At 35.2% G+C, this 23239-nt stretch overlaps 1 protein-coding gene across 2 annotated transcripts in view; it reads left to right on the top strand.

The window, feature by feature from the left end:
* LOC113233743 overlaps positions 1 to 23239 on the top strand; it is a 67809-nt gene that overhangs the window by 35338 nt on the left and 9232 nt on the right. For both annotated transcript variants that reach the window (XM_026468933.1, XM_026468932.1), the window contains 6 exons: positions 6446 to 6607; positions 6794 to 6872; positions 10092 to 10201; positions 20255 to 20375; positions 21085 to 21189; positions 22002 to 22153. In XM_026468933.1, coding sequence (XP_026324718.1) covers positions 6446 to 6607; positions 6794 to 6872; positions 10092 to 10201; positions 20255 to 20375; positions 21085 to 21189; positions 22002 to 22153 — 729 coding nt within the window. The remainder of the gene's footprint in view (positions 1 to 6445; positions 6608 to 6793; positions 6873 to 10091; positions 10202 to 20254; positions 20376 to 21084; positions 21190 to 22001; positions 22154 to 23239) is intronic.

The following is a 23239-nucleotide window of genomic DNA, read 5'->3' as shown; positions in this document are numbered from 1 at the left end:
GGTTAGATTAACGGTCAACGATGAAACTACAAATTCAATCTTACCATTGTCTTGTGAAGTCGAAGCTTCTAAGTCTTGATTATCACAGAAAAGTAGCCTGCTTGTTGGTTTTATACCGGATGCATTTGGTAGGTGTGTGCAGGAAATTTACAATTTAGTTTCACCCTCACTGTTCCTACGTCGGTCTACTAGAAAGTCCTTGCTACTGATTCGCTTCCTGTGATGCGCTTTGCTTCATCATTCCTGATGCGTGTTTCCTTAAGGTTATAATTTAGGGCATGTAATAAGGCTAGAGTGATTAGACATTTACTAGACCAACGCGTAACGTCACCGGCCATATCGTCACTTTAACATCAGATGCCAAGCTTTTGTTTACATTTTGAAAATGGAAATGAAACATTTTAGAACAAACATTATAGTGTAGTTATTTAAAAGCTTTCATTACAAGATATTCTTTGGCTGCTCCCTCCTTGGAAGAAATTGCTACTTAGCAATAAGGCCGCTTGTTGTACGTTGGCTTACTCTGTGATACTTACATTACTGTTATGTGTTGTCATTGTAATTTTAATGTGCAATAAAGAATATTTCATTCGTTTTTCGAATCTTAATTTTTTTTTATCTAACGTTTTGGACCCTTTACAGGTCCTACGGTCGAAAAAGAAATGTTATACGCGATTTAGGTCTGAAAAAATAGATTCATTTCCAATATCACTGGCTTGTTTTTTACAGAAAAGGTTTTGCATGAATGTATCCAAACGTTACTATTTCTCTCTACTATGGCACTGAAGCAGTACGATAAATCCTTTTATCGTACTTTACTATTGTTTTATTTGGGTGAATAAGAAAAGATATTACGATTGTACCCGGTAAGTGGGTTTTTGATCTAAATTATTTCTGAGTAAATTAAAACAACAATTAAAACAACCCAACCCAACCCAACAACAAAAACAATTAAAACGCAACCAATATTTAATATATATTTTGTTAACAATCCATGACAACTAACTCAAACGAAAGCCTAACAAACGCAACAAAACAAAGAGATAGAATAGAAGTGTCCGTGATTGGCCAAGCACCGCTTATATTTTAACCAATCAAGGAGCAGTAGAGCGTTTGAGTAGCGTCACATTTAATATTATATTGTTTTGCAAAATGGTTACGTCTTTGTACCTGTTATGTAACATTTTAAGATATTATTTAATAAAATAATTTGAATTTTAATAAATTCACAAATATAGTGACGTTAATATTCTGTTCAGGCCCCGTTTAAGGAGACTGTTTTAATTAGCAAAAATACGACGTTCTTTTTTTGGAACTCACTAAAGTTCTGTGTGTAGAATTATTATGAAATGTTACAGTTCATTAGCGAGTACCATAGACAATAGAATTTTTATTTAGAACTAAAAAGAGCGCCTTTGTGAAATATGGTTTATGAAATTATAATTGACAGATTGAACTACAGCAGTACAATAACTCTTATTAGTATTGGTTGAAGAATGAATAATTTGGTTTTTTTAGTTGTTGTCTGTCCAAATATTACGTAGTTGCTATAATATATACATTATGTATTACGCATTTTTATATTTGCCATTATTTTATACTATAAGCCAAATAGGTAATAATAAATACCTATGTACTAGCACAAAAACAACAACTAATTCCATACAAACGTAGCAGCGCGGCTTGTATGTGCATACGCCCGCCGCGCGTCGTGTACGGATGCACACATTCGCATAATATTGCGGTGCACTCGCGTTGCGTAGCGCGTGAGGCGTGTGTCGTCACGCGTGTCATTAATATTATAAAATTGGAGCGGTAGGAAAATAAACTATTTTTCGGTGACTCAGTCACCCGTGACCATGGGGCCTGTAAAGGGCCCGAAACGTTGGTTTGTTTGAAAAAACAAACATACGTGATTTAGATCCCAACGATAGTTTCAGTTCCTATGTGTAACAATCGCCGAATCCCGATAGTTCGTTGTTTAAAAAATGATAATCCGAATGTGTGTGACCGTAAAGGCACACATTCGCATTATCTCACGGTGATCTTGCGTTGCATTGAGTCGTCAGACGCGCCTTTAAATAATAATAAGAATCTTTATTGCCTCTTTACACAGTGTAAAATTGAAACGTTTCACTAGTTGTTTAAAAAATGGCATCAAATACAAGACGTGTTTTTTGTTGTGGTTATGGTTGTTTGAACAAGAGTGCCTCAAATTCAAAATTGTTCAGCAGTTCATTTTTATTTCATAATCATTATCCCATAATTGTGATACATATCGTAACGTTACTGGTATAATAATATTAATACGTAAGTATTGCATTTAACAAAGGTTATTTCAATATAGCACGAGAAATAAATACTTTCGTTTTTTTGGAATTATGTGTACGACCCGTAGGTACAAGTAAAATAATAATGTGACAACCATACGGTCCAAACGAAGACATTGATGCATCGAACAGACGGGAATTGCACAACTTCTGTGTTATTATACTATGCTTAGTAGCAGTTTGGGTTTGAAGCACCTTGACTTTTCAGCCGCCAAGCAATAATGTAAGCATTACTGTGTTCCGGTTTTGAAAGGTGCTGGTCAAAGTACAGGCACATCGTCGGGGATAGTGCAAATCCACGTATGTAGTATTGGTAAAAAGCGCGTATCCGCACCAAACTAAATTTCACAGGAGAGGAATTTAACGTTGGTACTTTGTTATTTCAATGGGTACGCTATCATTTTTGCACAGTAAGAATTAATTTATGTTGTCTACGGACTGATAACAATAGATTCGCGTAAATCACGCTAACTTGGGTGTCATGACATTTACGCAGATTTCATTTGGCGACTAAATTACCGAGACGAAGTCTCCTAATCAAATAAAATGTTAGTTACGCGTAATTGCACTATCCTCGGCGATATGTAGCTTATCACACACGAGCGCAGTGGTCTTTCCCCTCAGGTCTTAGCGATTTGAAACTCCTGAGTGACACTGCTAGTATTATGGTGACAGTTGTCGCTTATCCGGGGCACAAATTGTTCGTCCCGTCACTAGATATCATAAAACTTCGTACCTTCGATTAGCATAGACTGTCACGCTATTGACACGGGAGTATCCATTAGCTTAACCTTCGGCAGTGGGCGTTTTGGCAATTATGTTAAACGCTTTAATTTGATTGCCTTTTTCGGCTTAATGTATCGTGCCCTAATACAGTCACTGTGTATAAAGTTTTAATTTTTTTATAAGTAGACCTCGAGGAAAAACAAATTGTACCAATCTGAATTGAATATGTATCATAATATGCTATTTCAAAGGTAGTAAATTGGTTTGAAGTTGTTAGCAGCTTCTTTAGGATCTATACAACCTTAAATGGCTTTGGTTATTTCGTATAACAGTGAAAGTATTGAATCAATCACTTTGAAAATATACAGTAATACTGAGGATATACATTGTTTACTGCTCGGTGTGAAAACACGATTCCTGAAAATATTCATAATAGAAAAAAACACAAACTTACCTCGAAATTTTACAATAACACTGATGTATTCAATAGGTACTTTACCAATGATTTTTTTAAATAACAACTGAACTAGATAGGACACGTATATTATACGATATACATTTTTCAAATTTAATTTCGTTGTATAAAAATAAATTCTAAAATAAAGCCATTTTGCGAGAGGCCATTGAAATTAAAAAACATCCTAATTTCAACAGGGAAGATGGTTTCTCCGTACCACCAGTTTGGGATCCAGTATTTCCTCTAATGAAAAATCCCAAACAGACATAAGACTGCAGTACTAATTAATATGTTTTAGTATATTCTAATTTCTATTAATAATTAATAATAAATTAAACTTAATAAAAATTCATTCTATAAAATAATTTGTTAAACTTAATGTAACGTAAATTGAAATGTTTTCTTTGTAAAATTAAAAATAAGTATAAGTATTTAATTAATAACTATTGTAACTATAGTGAACAATTAGGGTGGTTTGCATTAATATTAGACACACTATACCACCTCAGTCAACCGTGACCATGGGATCTGTAAAGGGCCCGAAAAGTCGGTTTGTTTGAAAAAACAAATATACGCGATTTAAATCCGGAAAAATAGTTTCATTTCCTATGTGTAACAATCGCGAAAACCTAAGAACTCGATAAAGCCATTTTTACAACTCTACTATACTATCGACTAATTTTGTTCGAATTTATTTTAGTTCGTTTAAATTTTTTCATTAAAAACAAAAATGTATTTCTCTTCAATTTCATTTCATATTCAAAATTTGCCATTTACGAGGTTTAACAACATTGTGCAACAATATACATATATGTATATTATATTGATGTATGCTTGACTATAGTAAAGAAAAAGGTCAGTGCAAACATTTGGTCTGTATATAAAGAGATTCGTAGAAACGTTACCTTACTTAAAAACAGCCAGATTTAAGGCATCAATGGCGTCACGTTACACTACCTAAAATTTCTCTCTAATTGCTTTGTCGAAACAGATAAATTCAAATTGCATTACTGAATTAAATTAATAATAATGAGGACATTTTAGGCCTTGGGAAAGGCGTGAGTTTAAAATAGATAATAATTATAATAATAAAATAGATAATAATAGAGTGTAAAATAGATAATAATACTTTATTGCAGAAAAAGTTTCCATATTTTGTTAGTAAGACTTAGCAACTATGTTAGTACTTATTTAAATTTCATTACATTAAATCTACATGACATAATATACAATTACTTAATTTAAATTACACCTATGACTTTTTGTAAGTGTTTTCAGGTGTCATTAAGTAAAAAGCGGAAATGTTTGTCGAATTATTCGCCGTTTGCTCTTAATGCAGAAACATATGTTTTTCTCGTGTAAAATTTAAGCGCAGAGGTAGAGGATCTTTATGGACTATTCCCAGAGTTGAACGTAGCAGTTTCAATTTTCAAATGGAACAGAAATATAGAAATATATCCTCGATCGTTTTTTGTTTTTTTTTCTTAACACAACTAGCTTTATAATTAATATTGGCACAACATGAACTTAGGCGGTTTATTTTTCACGTGAACGACATTTTTTCCTGTTTTCAAAGGATGAGAAGTCGTTCATTATATTCTTTCGGTTCAGTGCTGCGGAAAATGTGCGATTTTTCATGTGTTTCCGCATACGCGAGATATTATTTTTATTGCGAGACCCGCTCGGATATACCGTTCATATCTTTTATGTCTTGGATGTCGATCTTTAAAAACGATTCGTTTATGACTGACACAGTACAGACAGATATGTATAATAGGTGTTCAAAATGATTATAAAGAGTGAGTGAATGAGCATAAAGAGTGTTTCTCAGCATGACTCCATTGTTATTTTTTTATTAGACAACGGACTTATACAGTGTGTAATCGTTAAATGTGCACAGGCGACTATTCCACATGTTTATCTTATATTTAAGAGATATCAAAAAGCCTTAACTGATATCAAAAATACGTTACCTAATGAGTAAATCGACGTCAATAACTTTTTAAAAATAAAACGAAAAATATGCAAAATTGTAACATTAAACGCTCCCATTTAGATTAATAAATAAAAGAATCGTTAAATAATGATTAACGATTCTTTTTGACCGATTTTGTTAATTTACAACTGAACCAAACGCATGACTATACAATAAACATGACAACACTATTGTTTTAGACATTAACATCTACTAATTAGCTAACCGAGTGTACGTACAGTTTTCGTACAATCAAAATTTTTTTTTAATAATCGAATGTTTGCTAATAAACACCAATAAATAATCTGTAATTTAAAAGAGTTAAAGACACTGATTGACTAAGTTTATTTTTCTTTTCCATCTGGTCTAACAGGTTATTAATAATAATAATTAGTACACTGTAATAATTCGGTATTATGATTTCATTTTTCCAAACTAGAGTAGAGCTCCTTGTGAAAGAGTTCGTCCAGGGACTCCACTACTCTGCTCTCTACTGCCACCTTACCTATTTCTGCCGCCAAGCAGTAATGTTAGCATTACTGCTTGTTGCTGTGTTCCAGTTTTGAAGTGTAAGGGTGCTGGTGACATTACAGGCACATAGGACTTGTCAACTTTTGTCTCAGGGTGTCGGGCGCAGTGGCAGTGCCCCTCAGCGATTTAAACCCTGCAGTGGCACTGCAACTGTTATAGACAGGCGTGTAGCTTATCATCAGGCGCTCGACTTATTCGTCCCGCCACTTGATATTATAAAAAAAGTACTGCCAAATTTAAAAAAATTTTAAAGAAAACTTATTTTCTCGGAATTGTGTACTCTGTGCTAGTAACTCGTTTAAACCAAATACTTTTTATATTCATATGATTTAAAGGAATTATTTTTACTTTTTAATTTTGTTTTGTACTTATTATTTATTACGTTTTGGTTTATTTTTTCTTTGCTTATGTTTCCTTTCCTCCTAGAGCTGCAGTACGGCGCTCTCCTGGAGGGCTGCGGGGGGGAGCTGCCTTCCCTGAGCGCCTGCGCCCCCCTCCCCGCGAACCTCGATAAAGTGACGCGCCGTCAACAGAAAGATGCGCGTGCGCACCAAGACAAACTAGCACAAGTTAACATACACTTACATGGTATTTTTTTATTATTTTTTTTATTTTCTTTGGTTTATTAAACTTATTTAATTTCTTATTTGTTCCGCGTATATTTTTTTTATCATTAGAGATAAATGTCTCTTAGAAGGTGTGCGCATACTTATATTATCACAATGTGAAACTCTGTCTTAGTGGATAGTAAAATCGAATTAAAATTTGTTCCAGCCCTGTTCGCAGCAGTGGAACATGGCTACCTCGATAAAGCAAGGAATATCCTCGAGTCCACAGACGTTGATGTCAACAGGTAAACAATATTTTACTTTTTAATATAGAATATTCGACATTGAAATCCTAATGGAACCGTGAATTCTGTTGAAAGGTTCAGAAGTTCAGAGATATTGGCCTTCCCGTGATTTCGAATTTCTTTTAAAGAATCTTTAAAGCAAAAGGTAATATTAATGTACCAAATATTTACACGTTGCAATTGTTACAATACACTAAAATTAATGCGTGTTATATAATATGTGATAAAAATTATCTATGAAACTATTACACTTGACCAGTGCTACCTTTGCCACCAGTACTACCGCTACCGGCGTTGCCATACTGTCACTACTACCACGTCCGGTGCTGCCAACATTAAAAAACCTTATAAACAAAACGTCGCGTAATGGTAGCCTAATTGTTTATAGTGTCGTATTATCAGAAGCCGTGACTTTGAATCCGGTCTCGCACATCTGTGGTTTTTGGAATTGATCTGCGAAATTTAATTTCCCATGCGCTTTTCGACGAAGAAAAACATCATGATGAAGCCTGCCGTAGAAGTCGTAGAAGGTTCACAACCTTTGGAAAACGTGCAAAGTCCCCAACCCCAAACCCTCGCCTGAGAGGAGTCCCGTGCTCAACAGTGGGGCATTTCAATGGATTGATGATGACACAAAGCGTAAAATAAGTATAGAAACTACAGAAATCAACCCCGTTAATATCTTTACAACCTTCAAACAGATTAAAAACAGTGAAATTACTATTTCACGAAAAGATTTCCACATTTCCACTGTACACACGATTACAAAAATCGAGGAGGTTCTATAGATGTTATAATATGTGATAAAATTTATCACAACAACCCATTGACCTACCAATAATGCAATAACCACAACCTCTTTCCACCACCAGCGCCACCACAACTACTTTTTGATTTTTGTATCAAGAATAATAACAAACTAGTGGACTATTTTCACAAAATAATATTATGAATATTATGGTAGTAAAGGATATTTATTAAAATAAACATTACCAACTTTTCTTCATTTCTGTTTTCTTTTTTGCACAACAAACACAGGCTTAGTCATAATTTGACCTAATGTTGTAACGACAAGATAAGCGTTTGTCTAAAATACCTATTCACTCCAACCTTGAATAACTCCAAATTGTTTACTGGGTAAAGCCCTTGTTTTTGCGTTGTATGAAAGGTTTTTATTGATGAATACTATACCACTTTTTGTTTTTTTACGTAACACATCAAATATCGTTATTTCGTAGGTAATCAAATTTAATAGCAGAGTTCGCGCAGGAAAATACTGCCACATTACCTTCTGCTGCCTAGGAGTATTGTGAGCATTACTCAAGTCAAGTTATACGAGTATCTCAGGGTGACGAGCGCAGTCAGTGGCAGTCGTGTCGCTTACAACAAGTCCTGCGACCTGGTGGTAAGCGACACAACTGTCTATAGCCATTCCAGTGCCACTTAGAGCTTTAATTCGCAAAGATTTGAGGGTCATTGCCACTGAGCCCATCACCGCGAGACATAAGTTGACAAGTACCATGCGCCTGTAATATCACCAGCACCCTTACCTTTCAAAACGCAGTAAAGCTCACATAACTGCTTGGCGGCAGCAATGGTACTTAGTACTTCTTTGGACGAACTCTTGTACAAGGAGCTTTTCTGTTACCAAAATTAATTATTAACTGTTATATTATATTTTGTTATATATTTTTGATAGTGTTACTGGTAATTCTAAGTAAAAATGTTTCAAAGGGACGTATTATCCCCTCCATGTTCATTATTTGAAGTTTATGTAAATATGGCTCTTCCGATCTCCGATAATAAGTAATGTTAATTGTGGAAATATAAGGCAATGTTTAGAGAATTATTATAGTTTTCCGCGGTCGTAAATTAAATGCCCTCCTTTGATGAGGTTGGGTAAATTACAGCTCTTATTACCTTATAATTACAATCCTAGGTATAAATAATGAAATACAATCATGAACATTAAGGTATATTATACGCCATGTATTCTCGGATGGTACAAATCGAAGTCACTTAGAATTTTTTTTAAGTAATTATTCATAATATGAAATATTCAATGATTAAATTATTAAAATAATTTATCGGTTATTAATTCACTGTGTACACATAATGTACCTTTACACATTCGTCCTTTTATTCATAAATTCCTCTGTACCTATGTAATTACAATTCCTACCCTGGTATAATAAAGCCACATGTGATCATACGTCAAAAGAGCTCTTATCACATGAAAGGCATTAAGGGTCGTATTCCAGAACTCTACTCAATGCTCAAGTCAGGACTTGAGCAGACTTCAGTATGATTTCAAGCACTGGAAATACGACCCTAATGGCAAGGACTTGAGTATTGAGTATTTTTTTAAATTAATTAAGAAATAGATACAGAAAAAATACAAAAATTTGTGCTGCTAACGGTGTAACAAAAACCATTTTTGGTTTGACCGTACATTCACCATCTAGTTTACACTTTAAAGTTAAAAAAAAAATAAGAAAACGATTAAAAAGAATGACAATAACTACATTCTATACTAATAACATTTCCAATACAAAATATTAACAAAGAAAAAGGAGTAGAGTTATGGAATACGAGCCTAAGAGTCGATACTACATCAGCTCGAATCCAATTTCTTCCCGTACAAATACGGTTCATTTTCGGGATATTAAATTGAATGTTATTGAATTAAAGCCATTTGAAAAGTGTATGTCGTATAGAACACGTTTCAGTTGATATAAAAAAATCATTGGTATATGTAAAGTACATATTGAATACAGCGGTTTTCTTGTAAAATATCGAGGTACGTTTGTGTTTTTTTTCTATCACGAAAATATTTAGGAATCGTGTTTTCATTCCATATCAGTGTATATTCTTACTTTTACTGCATATTTTTTCCAAAGTGATTGGTTCAACACTTTCACTGTTATGCGTATCAACCAAAGCCATTTGAGGTTATGTAGACTCTTAAAATAATATAGAAAACATGAAACAAATTACGTGTATATGTGAAATATCATAACTTTTCTATTTAAACATAATAAAGTTGTCGACTAACTTCTTTCGTAGAATCTTTAAACTTCTCTCCTGAAAAGTTGTAATTTTGCAGATGTAGGCCACATCTGCAAAACCCCTTACCCCTTACCTCTTACCCCAGGCGAATTAGTTACATTTACCAATTTGCGTTGACCCGTGTCTGATGCATAAAATTCTTACACACAGCCTCAACGGCGACGGTCTCTCTCCTCTGGATGTGGCAGTGCTGGCCAACAACCGAGCATTGGCCAAGATGCTCATGGAATTCGGTGCTAAAGAAGGCGCGAGCCTTGAATGTAAGTATCTAGAAGTATAAATACCTACTTATAAATCCCCTTTATCACGTTTCGCGGACCCTTATTTACATTTCATATCACAAGTGCCATAAAAGTTGTTTTAACTTCGTGTACCAATGTTACGTAGTGTTTTCTACAACAATATCAATGTTGTTTAAAAAATGTTCGTCTTAGCTAGTATTTTTATGTATTATAATTTATTTTGAATTCAATTTTTTTTAACTACTTTTAACATATACAAACAATACTTTTGAGAACTATTACATATATCAAGCTTCAAACTGTTTTGAGGCCCTTCCATCCGATTGGAAGCTACTATACCACAGACAGCTATAGATACATATGTGCGCAGATCATAAGTTAGAGTTATGCCACACAGACACTGCCGGTGCGTTGCGTCGTCGCATCTCTGTGACTTCGACGCACCGATTGCCACACGAACAATGCAGTGTCGCGACGTAACACCGCATACTCACCGGAATAACCCTCCCCGCTTCGTCTCCTGTTGCATGTTGCATGTAGTTCTAATTTATATGTAGTACAAATGGCACATATTTTTCAAGTGTTAAAAAAATCTCTAAAACATTGTATAAATCAACAATTTTAACGTTTTTTGCATTTTAACTTGAAAATTAGTAGGTAAAGGACAGTCCAACAACACCAGCGTCCTTGCGTCCATCTACTAGACAGTGTGCCTCCTCATTTCAATCTAGTGTGAATAGGATGTAACTTAGACAGAAACATAATTCATGACTTCCATGGTTATTCCCTAAATTACAGTTATTTAATTAATTTCACTTAATTATTGCACTGAACTATAGTAAATAATTAACAAAGAAGTTAATACTTCATTAAAATAAAATTAATTTTCGCCACGGAGCTTATACGCCGATGGCGGCAGCAAGACGATGGATGTCTCTATTGCATACACAAAAGCTTCAAACTTATTCGTTTTCGTCAGGGATATCATGACACCAACCAAATACGCCATTTATCTGTTGTCAAATTGGACAGTTCTATTTGATATGAAAAACGATCTGACAGTTTTATTTTGTACGTATGTTTTATTTTATTTTGTCATTATTATAAAACAAATTTTACTTTTCGATTTGGTCATTTTATTATTGCGGTGCTGCACGAAGAGAGCCTCCACGCACGACGACAGGTCGTTGTCAAATCCTTTGACCACGTTAACAAGCATGAGGAGTGTATGCCATCGATACGAAAGAAAAAGACAATTATTGCGGGTACGACATATCTATGGGTACGACAGAACTTCAATTTGACATTCAATTACAATTGTACACAACAATCATAATAAGTAAACACTATAATAAAAAGATAAATATAGTCGTTACTATTGACTTAAACTAGAATACAAGGTTGTTTTGAAGGACATGATATTACAAAAAAGAATTGTCATGGTGGAAACATATGCTCTTTATTGTACAATACACATCACACACACACGACACATCTTGAATAAAGGTGTATTTTGAAAAATATTGTTCTTTGTCAGTGGTAAATTAAGCTCATCTTCAAGTTAGAATTATTAAACTCTCTCCAAGGTGCCTAGTAACATAAAAAGGATTTCTTCTCTAACTATTTTGTGCGCTTACCTTGTGCCGCCATTTCTCTGTCTCTCAAAAGCTACGGTAATGCCAACTTGTACGACCATGGCTGTAATGAGAAGAAAAGGCCCGAGGGTTTTATTTGGAACATTATAAATTAGTTTACATTTACGTGCAAGTGTGATGAAAAACATTGTATACCCCAGTCTTCGACTTTGGGCTTCTAATAGAGACTCGTTCGTAATTACTTATTTACCGCCTTTAATACACAATGTACTACTAATGCGTCATGCAAAAGTTGCAGATCAAAGAAAGCTATTATAATCTTGCTTAATAAACTAATGTGACGGGTATTCGTTAATTATTTATTTTTTGTTTATTTACGACAATCAACAAGTCATAATTATTCATTTATTCACACATTTAAGTGTATGAAATATACAATATATAACCCAAGATGATGTATACAATGTGTTGATTTGCACTCTCGCCATATTTACAGAGCTCATTGTATATCCGAAACTGAACCCAAATCCCAAAAAAATAAATCGAAAAAAATTTCATAAATTCCTATTTTTTATTTAATTACGGTAAACAAATTTGATCAAAACAATGACGTTAAATGCGCAGAAAGAATCGCATTTTAGATCTATTGTGGTGGACTCCGGGTAACGACGGCTGGGGAGTGTCGTATCGAGTCACGAAATGCCACGTTGCTTTATATGTAAACAAGAGTTAGTAGTATAAAAAAGAACCGCTACCAGGATCACCAGAACCGGTATGGTAATCCATTAAGTACAAGTGCGTGTCTATTCTCATAGCATGATATGAAACGTTTAGTTTACGCGGAGGATACGGGTGTCGAAGTTTCTGCTTTCAAAGTTGTGGAGTCTAAATGTTGAAACGAAACTCACGTGCGAATCTCTGTGGAGATGAGTTGGTAAGTACCAAATCTAAGTTACAAAAAACTTTTTCAGTCCACTTTTCTAATTACTGTAAATAAATAGTAAATTGTAGCAATACTAGCTAGTACATAATCACAATTTAAAAAATAGGTAAATATGCGATCGAGAAAGATTACGTATCGCTCGGTGAAGCAGAATATTGAACAGAATATATTTTTTAATATTTTTAGATGATAGGAATGATAGATGGTCAACCGTGACCATGGGACCTGTAAAGGGCCCGAAACGTCGGTTTGTTTGAAAAAACAAATATACGCGATTTAAATCCGGAAAAATAGTTTCATTCCTATGTGTAACAATCGCAAAAACCTAAGAACTCGATATTTTTAGATGATTTAGCATTATTTCTATTATTAATTTCTTAAATATGGCGAGAATGCAAATCAACACACTGTATAATTTATCACTTTTACCTGCATCTACTCAAATCAAAGCATCTCAATAATCTTATCTGACAATACCTGCATTGTTCTATCACTATTAAAAATCTCGACTTTACAATTTAAATATAATCTGATATCTGCGTCATCGGCTTTCCCATTCATCTCAATTTTTTACAGAACATGTGACAATCCTAAGATTTTGTCCATAAGGAGCGAATTCGTCGTGAATCATCTCGCGTATATACGCACGTACGCGCGAACATGCGGAGACGGTTTCAGTCAGTATTTAACATGGAATTGGACGACAGTCCCGTATCTTTCTACACTAGTTTTGATTATAGTGACTACCAAATCTCCTCTTTGGTGGCGGAGCTGTAAGACACGGTCACTTACCGACGCCGAACGAACGAAGTCTCTTCAGTTCCCAAATTCCTACGCGGCGTGCCGAAGATGTCCGGCTATAGCTAACGACTTAAAGGGTAACTCACGTGCCCCGTGCGTCTCGTCACCCTATCGTCTAGAACGCTACTAAGACGCGCTAGCTGCGTGCGCGACGAACGCCCCGGCCACTTGCTATCGGGGCAAAAGAACGTGTTCATCCCTGCAGCTAACCACAAGCCCCGGCGAGTCCATACCGAAGTCTGGGGCCGCCAGAGACGCCCGTTAAGATGTATCACTGGCGGAGGGCTCGGCCCGGACGCCGGCCGTACCCTGGTCTTACCGAGGAGCCCGTAGTCTCCCCGGAACTCCCTATCTCTCGGGTCAGTACATAGGGACAAAGAGAAGTTAGATGACAGTCCAGTCGTGGCTAGCCAACCGTCGCCGTCGCTGTAGAGACGAAAATAAAGGGAAAGTAGAATGCACTTAGTACATCCAGTTTTTCAGAATGCGCTCATTCTGGACAAGGTCTTTTAGACCACCACGCACAAGCCGAGATACCATTATCGCCTATAATTACGTTTGAACGACTACACGTATCTAGGGAAAGGGAGCGGCAAAACTTTGACACTGAAGTGTTTAAAGATGAACCAGAGATAGCAATCGGGATCTAAAGATTACACTGGAACAACAGTTATAAAATTAGTTATCATGCTGTCTGAAATTCTAATATAAAATTACAAACATACTTTGTGTTATTCCGTCGTAAAAACGGACAAAAGAAGTTCTACTTCTACATTCTACTTCCTTCGTCCGTTTTCGTCTCTTCCAGCGACAGTAAGCTAGCGACAACTCGACTGCTTCGTCCAACTCCATGTTAAATATTGACTGAATCTGTCCAAATGCTCGTTAAACTCTCCTTCTGGCGGTCATTCTCTGACTAGTGTTCATTAATTTATTATTTAAGATTCGATTTTTTTATCGTGCAATATAATTTAATATTCAAGTATTGTATCGTGAAATACTATTATTATCGTGTAATAATAATTACACGATAATATACTTGAATTTTTAAATAATAAAAATTGCCACGGAAATTAGGTAGTAAACTGACCGCTGGATGCAATGTACGCGTGTATATATACGAGTATGCGCGTGATGATTCGGGGCGAATTCGCTCCTTCTAGACAAAGCCCAACTTTGATCAATCTATCGCACGTCGATCAAAATTGTTTTAATGTCAATTGATCGATACACTATCTTCAAAATGATAGTGATGACGCATTAAGAAATTATAAAACTGTACACATCAGGTATTTTAGCATTGCTACGTGTTACACAACACGCTTTTTTGACCGGCAACTTTGCTAGCTCAATGGTTAGCTCTAAATAAGATTTTCTTAAACTTTTTCACAGTACCTATTTACTCATAACATATTGCATACAATTTTTTATATTAATGCATTATGTTGTAGGCTCGCCACGGACCTCTATACCACACGTTAAAAATAAAATAAAAATAAAATACTTTTATTTCAGACAACGAGTTCCACGGTTTTGTCAGTATTTTTTTTAACAATACCAAGTGACGGGATGAACAAGTCATAACAGTTGCAGTGCCAGTCAGAGCTTTAAATCGCAAAGATCTGAGGGGCATTGTCACTGCGCCCGTCAACCTGAGACATAAGTTGACAAGTCCCATGTGCATGTAATATCACCAGCACCCTCACCCATCAAAACCGGAACATAGTAATGCTGACCTTGCTGCTTAGCGGCAGAAATAGGTAAGGTGGCAGTACTACCCTGGACTAAGTTGTCTACAGACTGATAACTATGGATTCCCGTAAATCGCGCTAATTTGGTTGCCACGACATTTACGCAGACTTGATTTGGCCACTAACTCATAATCAAATACTAGTTAATTGCACTATTCCCGACGATATAAGTTTCGGTAATTGGTAAAGGACATAGTTCGCCACACTGGCCCAATGTGCGTAGGGGACTTCGCACGTTTTCCGAGGATTGTGAACCTTCTGCGACGTGCAGGTTTCATCACGATGTTTTCCTTCATCGAAAAGCTGACACATCTGCAAAGCAATTTAATGATGTGTGTGAAGTTCTCAATCCGTATTGAGCTCGCGTAGGAATTACAGCCCAAGCCCTCGTATTGTGAGGGAAAGCCTGTGCCCAGTAGTTAGGCTAACTATTATTTCAAAGGAAGCTACACTCCACATGGTGGTAGTCCCGTGCGCCAAATCGAGATACTTTCTTATTATTACTACCATTGTTATTTATTTAATATACAAAGTGTGTTACGAGACAAAATGTTACAATAAAAAATATGTTTTCCAACTTCCCAATGACGTAGATAACAATTACTTTTATTATTACATGAATGAGAAGAACGATTCCTACTTACAGCTAAATATAATAACATCAACCTAACATACGTCATATCCTTTTCAAATAATCCCTTTGAGCATTTCGCATACAAAAGAACATGTAAAGTACTCGACAATATACAACTAGCTTCAGCCTCCAATAGCGTCCAGAGTCCCGAGCAATATCGAATTTAGGAACTTGTAAGAAAGGTCAATCCCTCTGGGTATGGCAACTTTGCCTTTCCACATATAATACGAGAATTGTTAGTGTGATCGAGCACTAGAGAAACAGGTTTTGCGATTCCTTTTAACGGCTGTAAGACTTTTTTTTAAAAAAAACGGAATTGATTATTTCCGGCATTACTTTTATACTTTTCACAGCGTAGAACCGCCATTCAGCCTTGTCAAAGCTTCTTTTTGTGGAGGGACACGTCTTGGAATCCACTTATCCATTATTCCATAAAAATCACAATGCAAGGCTTTCTTTGTACCAAGCGTCCATTATACCTTGTCGTCACGACATCGTCGTCGTCCCATTTTTTTTACCAGACCATAAAGTTGTTCGATTATCACTAAAATGATAAATATTATAATAATATTATTATGAAGTATTATGATAAATAATGATAATAATTATATAACCACCAAAATGTTTTTCACACAAAAGAAAAATTTAGTTTTAACGTTACTCAAATGCTTTTTTATCTAGGGATAATATAATTTATTAATAACGTCTCTAAAAAAGACGTAAAATTTCTATCCTATCGTCATACATTTTTTCCAAATAAATCTATCAGGTGCAGATTTAAAGTAATTTTAACGATTTTTAATTGACCTCTAAAGTTGGTAAGGTAGATAATATATATTTATTCTGTGGGGTCATCGATTTCGTACTAATACCAAATGATACACAAAGTCATGAAACATATCTATTTCATTAAATATAACATAAACTACCCATTAATCTCTTAAAACTGGAGCTTAGTTTTGTTTCGACGGACAAGTTTCGGTGATAAATCGTTCATTGTCCTTTAAGTTATTACCGTTATTTGATAAAATGAAGTGCTTGTCTACTTATTGCTGCACAAGATAAGATAAGTTTGACACAGCTGTGCAACTTTCGAGTCTATTTCTATACTTTGATGAATCGGATAGATACTTGATTGATCAAAATGTTAAGAAAATTTAAAATTATTTTCACCTGATCTGTTAAAGCTCTGTACACGTAAAAAACACGAACTTTGCATTCGCATGTTTAGTCGCAGTGAATCTCGAACTGTAGTCGTACCCTTACACTTACAATGCTCACTGTGTTCACGTCACAGACGGAGGGTCAAACTCAAATGATTTTTATTTCATAGGTAAGCAAATTGTACTGGAAATCGTCATATTGATTATATTCTACTGCTCATTAGTAAGGCAGATTCGCCTGAAACGAATGAGCTAGAGTGAGAAACGAATGAGAAGAAACTCAAGGGGTTGCTATATATAACAAGATTCCGGTTGATATACAAAATTTGCCTTACACGAGGTTTAAAACTATAGTGAAACAAAAACTTTATACTAAAGGTTATTATACAACTTCTGCGTACTTGGATGACAAAAATCCGTGGTAGTAACCCGTTTAGCTCATGGAGGTAGTCTCGATCTCTGATGTTTCAAATAAAAAAAAAAAAATATTGTAAATGTTATTTACAAAGAGCAACCCCTAGAGTTTCTTGCTCATTCTTCTCAGGGGAATCTGCCTTACGAATGAGCGGTAGAGTTTAATATTGTGACGATTTCAAGTGTAATAATGCTTACATATGAAATAAAGATTATTTTGAATTTGAATTTGAATTTGAATTTGAATAAAAAATAAAATATTAACTGTTACATTACAATTACGTCAAATTACTAACAATGAATTAATAGCATCACACAATACTATAATCAAACGTGAAGAGCTCTCAACAAGCCACGTTTTCAGGAGAAATGTGAATGAATTTCTTGATGGTGCACTTCGCATGTTTCCTGATAACCGATTGAAGACCGCAGGTGCCATTATATACATTAGTTTGGATGCTTTCGCCAGCCGCCACGATACAGCCCTCATGTCACGATTAGGGACACAGTATCGAATCAAGAGTATCGATACTGTACTCATGAGTAGTATCGCATAAAAAGTAAATGTTCATCTTAGCTAGTACTTTTATGTAGTTTACTGGGTCTTAGGAGGCTATGGTAAGGTTTTACAAGCTAAGTAAAAAACATGATGTCATGTTTGTAAAGAGTAAATACATACGAAAAAACAGTATAATCTTTTAAATGTACTTGTATGCATGTTTACATCATTACATTGCTTTCCTATATGCTTTTTACAACATTTATTGATTATTGTACATGAATGTAAATACTGTCTTCATAAAATTGCACCGCATTTTCACGAAAACAATGTTAGTAAATTGCCTATTTATTAAAAAAATAAATTAAAAATTTATTTATTTCTCAATTTGGTTCAACAATGCTAGATCAGGTCCTCCCTTTAAGCAAATGTATGCTTGTGTTGGGAAAGCCTTGAAATTTATTACCACTAAGCCAAGAGGATTTAAAACTTTTAAATCCTCTATTCTATCTTCAGGTTTCCGGTATTGTTAAAATCATGATAATGACGTAAAAAAGTACCTATAACATCAACGTATATGTATATAGAGTTCAATTTATATGAACGTGTAATTTATATAAATTGAATTGGAGCGAAAATTCACTGCGTTTAAACGCACTACGCACACACTCAACATAGCCCCGCACTAGGGAAACCTTTGTCGCGGGCGCCATAGGCGACAACAAATTACACCCAAACTCTCGAGAGAAATAAATGTAGGCCATACAAATATTTCTCCCGGCCCGGGAATCAAACCTGGGACCTCTGCGTGGCAGTCCTGCAAGGTAACCGTTCTGCCACCGAGGCGGTCAAAAGTTGAAACTTGACAACCTAATTTTTTAATATTTACATACTGTATCAACCCATCCATGTCACACTTCACTTAGTGGTGATAGGCAATCTCACAAAACTCATAAAAAAATCTGAAATGTACATCATGTAACATCTATGTTAGGAAGAACGTATGTATATAGGTTATATTAAAATGATCATTCAATTAATATTTTTTTGTGAAATAATAATAGTATGTTTTTTTAAAACAATCAATAAAAATTTAAAATTTTTAGATTTCAGATTGGATTGATTACACGACATTTTTTTATAAAAATACCAGGCACACCACATGACGTCATACGTTGGTAAACAAAACGTATTCACCGGTCAGGACAGTAATCAATCAATACATAAATTCTAGCAAGTGGCAAATACACTTATCTATTATGATTACCTACCAATGACGTCACACGTTCTACGTGCAGTTGGCGCCCAAAACAATTTTTAGAAAAATATTTTCTTCTATGTGGATTTTTTTCATGGCCCAACTCTACATCCATCTAACAACACTGAACTCCCCCTTTCGTATTATAAAATGCTGTTTAATTTAAAAAATGATTTTTTTATCATTCCTAAATTGCAATTGAATGACTTTGCGAAAGTAGTTGTTAAATCCAAATCCAAATAGTGTCGATTTTACCTCAGCAACGCGGTAACACTGCGAATTCAATTACTGTGAGATCATTTGTTTGCTCTCCCGGTATTTAACAATTTATAACCAACTCCATTAACATTTAAATTAAATAATTATTTTTCCGGGTCTCGTACTACGCCAAAGTTAATTAATTATAAATTCAAAGCGTTTAAAAGTTTTAGAGAGAAAAAATCCGTGTACTTATTTGTTACTTTTCTTTATATAATATCAAATGACGGGACGAACAAGTCGTGCGCCTGATGATGCGCTGTACTTCCCTGGACGAAATCTTTCACAAGGAGCTCTACAGCTACAACAATTATTTATAATTAATAAATAATGTCAAAGAATATTCGTTACTCTTTAAATAGTTGCGAATAATTTACACGTAGGTAAAACATTAATTACTTTCACTAACCTGTTCATTACTGATGATCAATTTCACCAGTCACTTAGGTACACGATTTCGTCGTTGACATAACATTTTTTATCGCTTTAGAAAGGGATTATATGCGGCACTTCGAAATACAACATACACTTTCAAATTACACTAAAACTCTTTGAACAGTATAAAAAAATATCATTGCTGGGCTTGGGGACTTCACAGGTTTTCCAAGGGTTGTGAACCTTCTTCGACGTGCAAGTTTCATGACATGTATTCTTTCGCGGTTAGCGAGAGATGTCGCTACTAAAGATACTCAAATGTCATGCCACTACGAATCCCTATTCGAACCGGTTTTCTATTCATTTATTTTTGTTTACAGTCAAAAACGCAGAGGTGCTAGGATCCCATTTAAGGCGGCTGGCACGCGAGGCGGAAACGCGGCTGCACGAGGTAGCTGGCTGCTTGCCAGACAGAAACTGCAGGGAGGATGTTTGTACTAGGTATGATAAAAATTTTAACTTCAGCCTTACATAACTGACTGACACTGGAAGTATTTTCAGGACAATCATGAAAATAAAATTTTGACACTGTTAAATCATTTTACGTAAAAATTGTCACCACAACATAATGTAAATTAAATATGCGACATTCTTTTATGATATAAAACAACAGTCTATAATAGAGTAACAATTATTATATAAGAGGTATTTAATAATTAAATACCTCTTGCAACTTCATTCTATTTACTATCATTGTCCTAATAGGTCCTTAAAACTCATATCGTTCCTCTAGATCTGAACTAGTGGGATCCTCTGATCCCTATGATGGGCTTCCATACACATCCCTACACCCCTTCCTCTGCCACCTTTTCATGCCCCCTTATGCCTTTAGCACTTATGGGCTGGTTTCATTCTAAATCTATTTAGCTTCATCATGCTCTATCTCCAGGCCGTCTAGATAACAAATATCGTATCTAAGTTAGTAAAACTTACCAACTGTAGTGCCGACTAACCAATGCACTCCCAGCAGACTCTTGATATGTCACCTTCAGAAGTTATGACGCATGAACTGCCGGGGTGATTCCTCTCTTTTGGTATCATAATAGACTGAATTTGTTAATGCTGATATGCAAAACTAATACTAAACCGCGATTTAATTCGCGACAAAAGTGTTTCAACCAAATTTTTCATATTTTAATACTAAAATTAGGTCATCAGCAAGCGGACAAGCAGGGACGACAGGGTGCGCTGGCGGAGCAGGTTCGGAGAAAGACAAACAAACTCAACATTGGGAGAGGAGAGTGCGGACGCTGAAGTAAGAAATATTCGTCGTTATTTTAACTCTCAAGGTCATAACTCAAAAAACTGTGCAGTGATAATGCCACTTAAACAACATACAAAATGAGGCTATATTTATATTTTAAAGACAAACTTTTTTGAGCAAATAAATCTTCAAATGTTTAATCGCTGGTCTTAGAAATATTCTAAAAGCCAGGAACATTTAAAAATAAATTGAATTTTTTGTTAATTTTTATGTGGCTTACTATGCTATAAATTATAGGATGATTATAATCCTTAATAATTGAGTACGAAGACTTTTCATTATATTAAAAATAGGTTCAGTCAAAATATGTTACGTGTGGTATTTACAATGTGTCACAAGAGCGGTAAATAGGCAATTATGAACAGAGGGACAAATTCATAGCTTTAATGGCCCGAACATTAGTGATTGCTGTTTCGTCCGTGTGGCATACAATGTTTTTCACTTTTTTCATAACACGGGGGCAATTAAAAAAGAAAATAATTTTTCGCTTTGACTTTACGTATCAATAAAACAAAAATCTTTTAAATTATGTGTGCCATGGTATCTATGAGTGTGCTTTATAATAATTATAAACTGAATCAAATTAATTTAAAAAAAATAAAATCAAGAAGTCCAGGGATTTGGAGTCAGAGTTTGCCCGGGCAGTCAAAAAAATCATTACCTCCCTAGGGTCGGCTGATACAAATACCGCCTAATTTAGCTGCAAGTTATATTTCTGCAAGCACGCATAATGAAACATATCTTTTTAGAGGAAACTCATGCCCCATAACTCTTTCTTATGTCATATCACGTTCCTCTTCCAGACGTCTAGTCCTTGGCTATCAGCAAGTACGTGTGCCGACGGCACCACCAGCTCCTGAGCTCGAAGTATGCGGCGCTCACGCCGTCACTGTTAAGCTCAAGGATTCTAAAGTCACAATGCCGCAGACTCCACCTATTGTTACTAAGTACAAAGGTATTCATGATCTGCATTTACTAGGACGTCACATGTTTTCTATAGATACATCTACACAGTTATTTACTCGCACTGGAAAAGTTATTTTAGTAATAAAAACAGCATATTTTTCAAAGGGTCTTTCTTATAAATAAAGAAAACAATTTTCCATTATTATTATTGATACAAAACCAAACACAGAGAAAAATTCCTTCGGTTTGACTGGAACGGTGATGCAACTGAGTTACAGATAGTGGCGGATTTGCAGTCTTGGCCGCCCTAGGCCCCAGGCCATGTAGTCAGTACGAGCCGCCCGTTTCTTAGCACTCATCATATACTGGTAGACGACATAATGAATTTCACTGTCACTCTGTCTATTGGTGGAAACCGCATGAAAATCCGTTCACTAGTTTTTGGCGATCAGACAGACAGACAGACTTATGTAGTGATTATATATTACGCTATAGATATGTAACATATGTAACATCTTTATTTTATACACAAAATGTTCGAAAGTGATTTGAGTAATTTTCAGGTGAGTACATAAAGTACTCAATTTTGGTGACAATTTCTTTTTATTTAAATATTTATAGAATATCATCATGAAGTATTATTTAATATTCGAGTGTGGTAACCTGAAATATTCTTTAATATTTCACGATGATATATTCGAGTAATTAAATAATAAAAATTGTCATCAAAATTTAGTACAAAAGCCCCTAAAATCAGGCCGCCCTAGGCCCTGGCCTACTGGGCCTTAGGGCAAACCCACCAATAACTACAGACTGAGTCAGTTGGTTAAGAGCGGTGACCCCGGCATGGCAACAGACTAATTCCAGTCCAGTGAAATCGAACGAATTTTAAATAACAATATAAGTTTAGTATTTTCACAAAAAATATAAGAATATCATGATAGTCAGACATCGTGATATTCAGTAAATAATATTGCAATTTTCCATTACTTCAGTCGATTTTGAAATTATCGAACATAAACAAAAACCAACAAACTAACACAATAGGAAATGAAACTATTTTTCCGGATTTAAATCGCGTATATTTGTTTTTTCAAACAAACCGACGTTTCGGGCCCTTTACAGGTCCCATGGT

Source organism: Hyposmocoma kahamanoa, unplaced genomic scaffold (assembly GCF_003589595.1).
Source record: "Hyposmocoma kahamanoa isolate Upper Pololo Valley unplaced genomic scaffold, ASM358959v1 80, whole genome shotgun sequence".
Classification (NCBI taxonomy): domain Eukaryota; kingdom Metazoa; phylum Arthropoda; class Insecta; order Lepidoptera; family Cosmopterigidae; genus Hyposmocoma; species Hyposmocoma kahamanoa.
The sequence above is the reverse complement of the archived record's forward strand: the minus strand, read 5'-3'. Positions and strand labels throughout refer to the sequence as shown.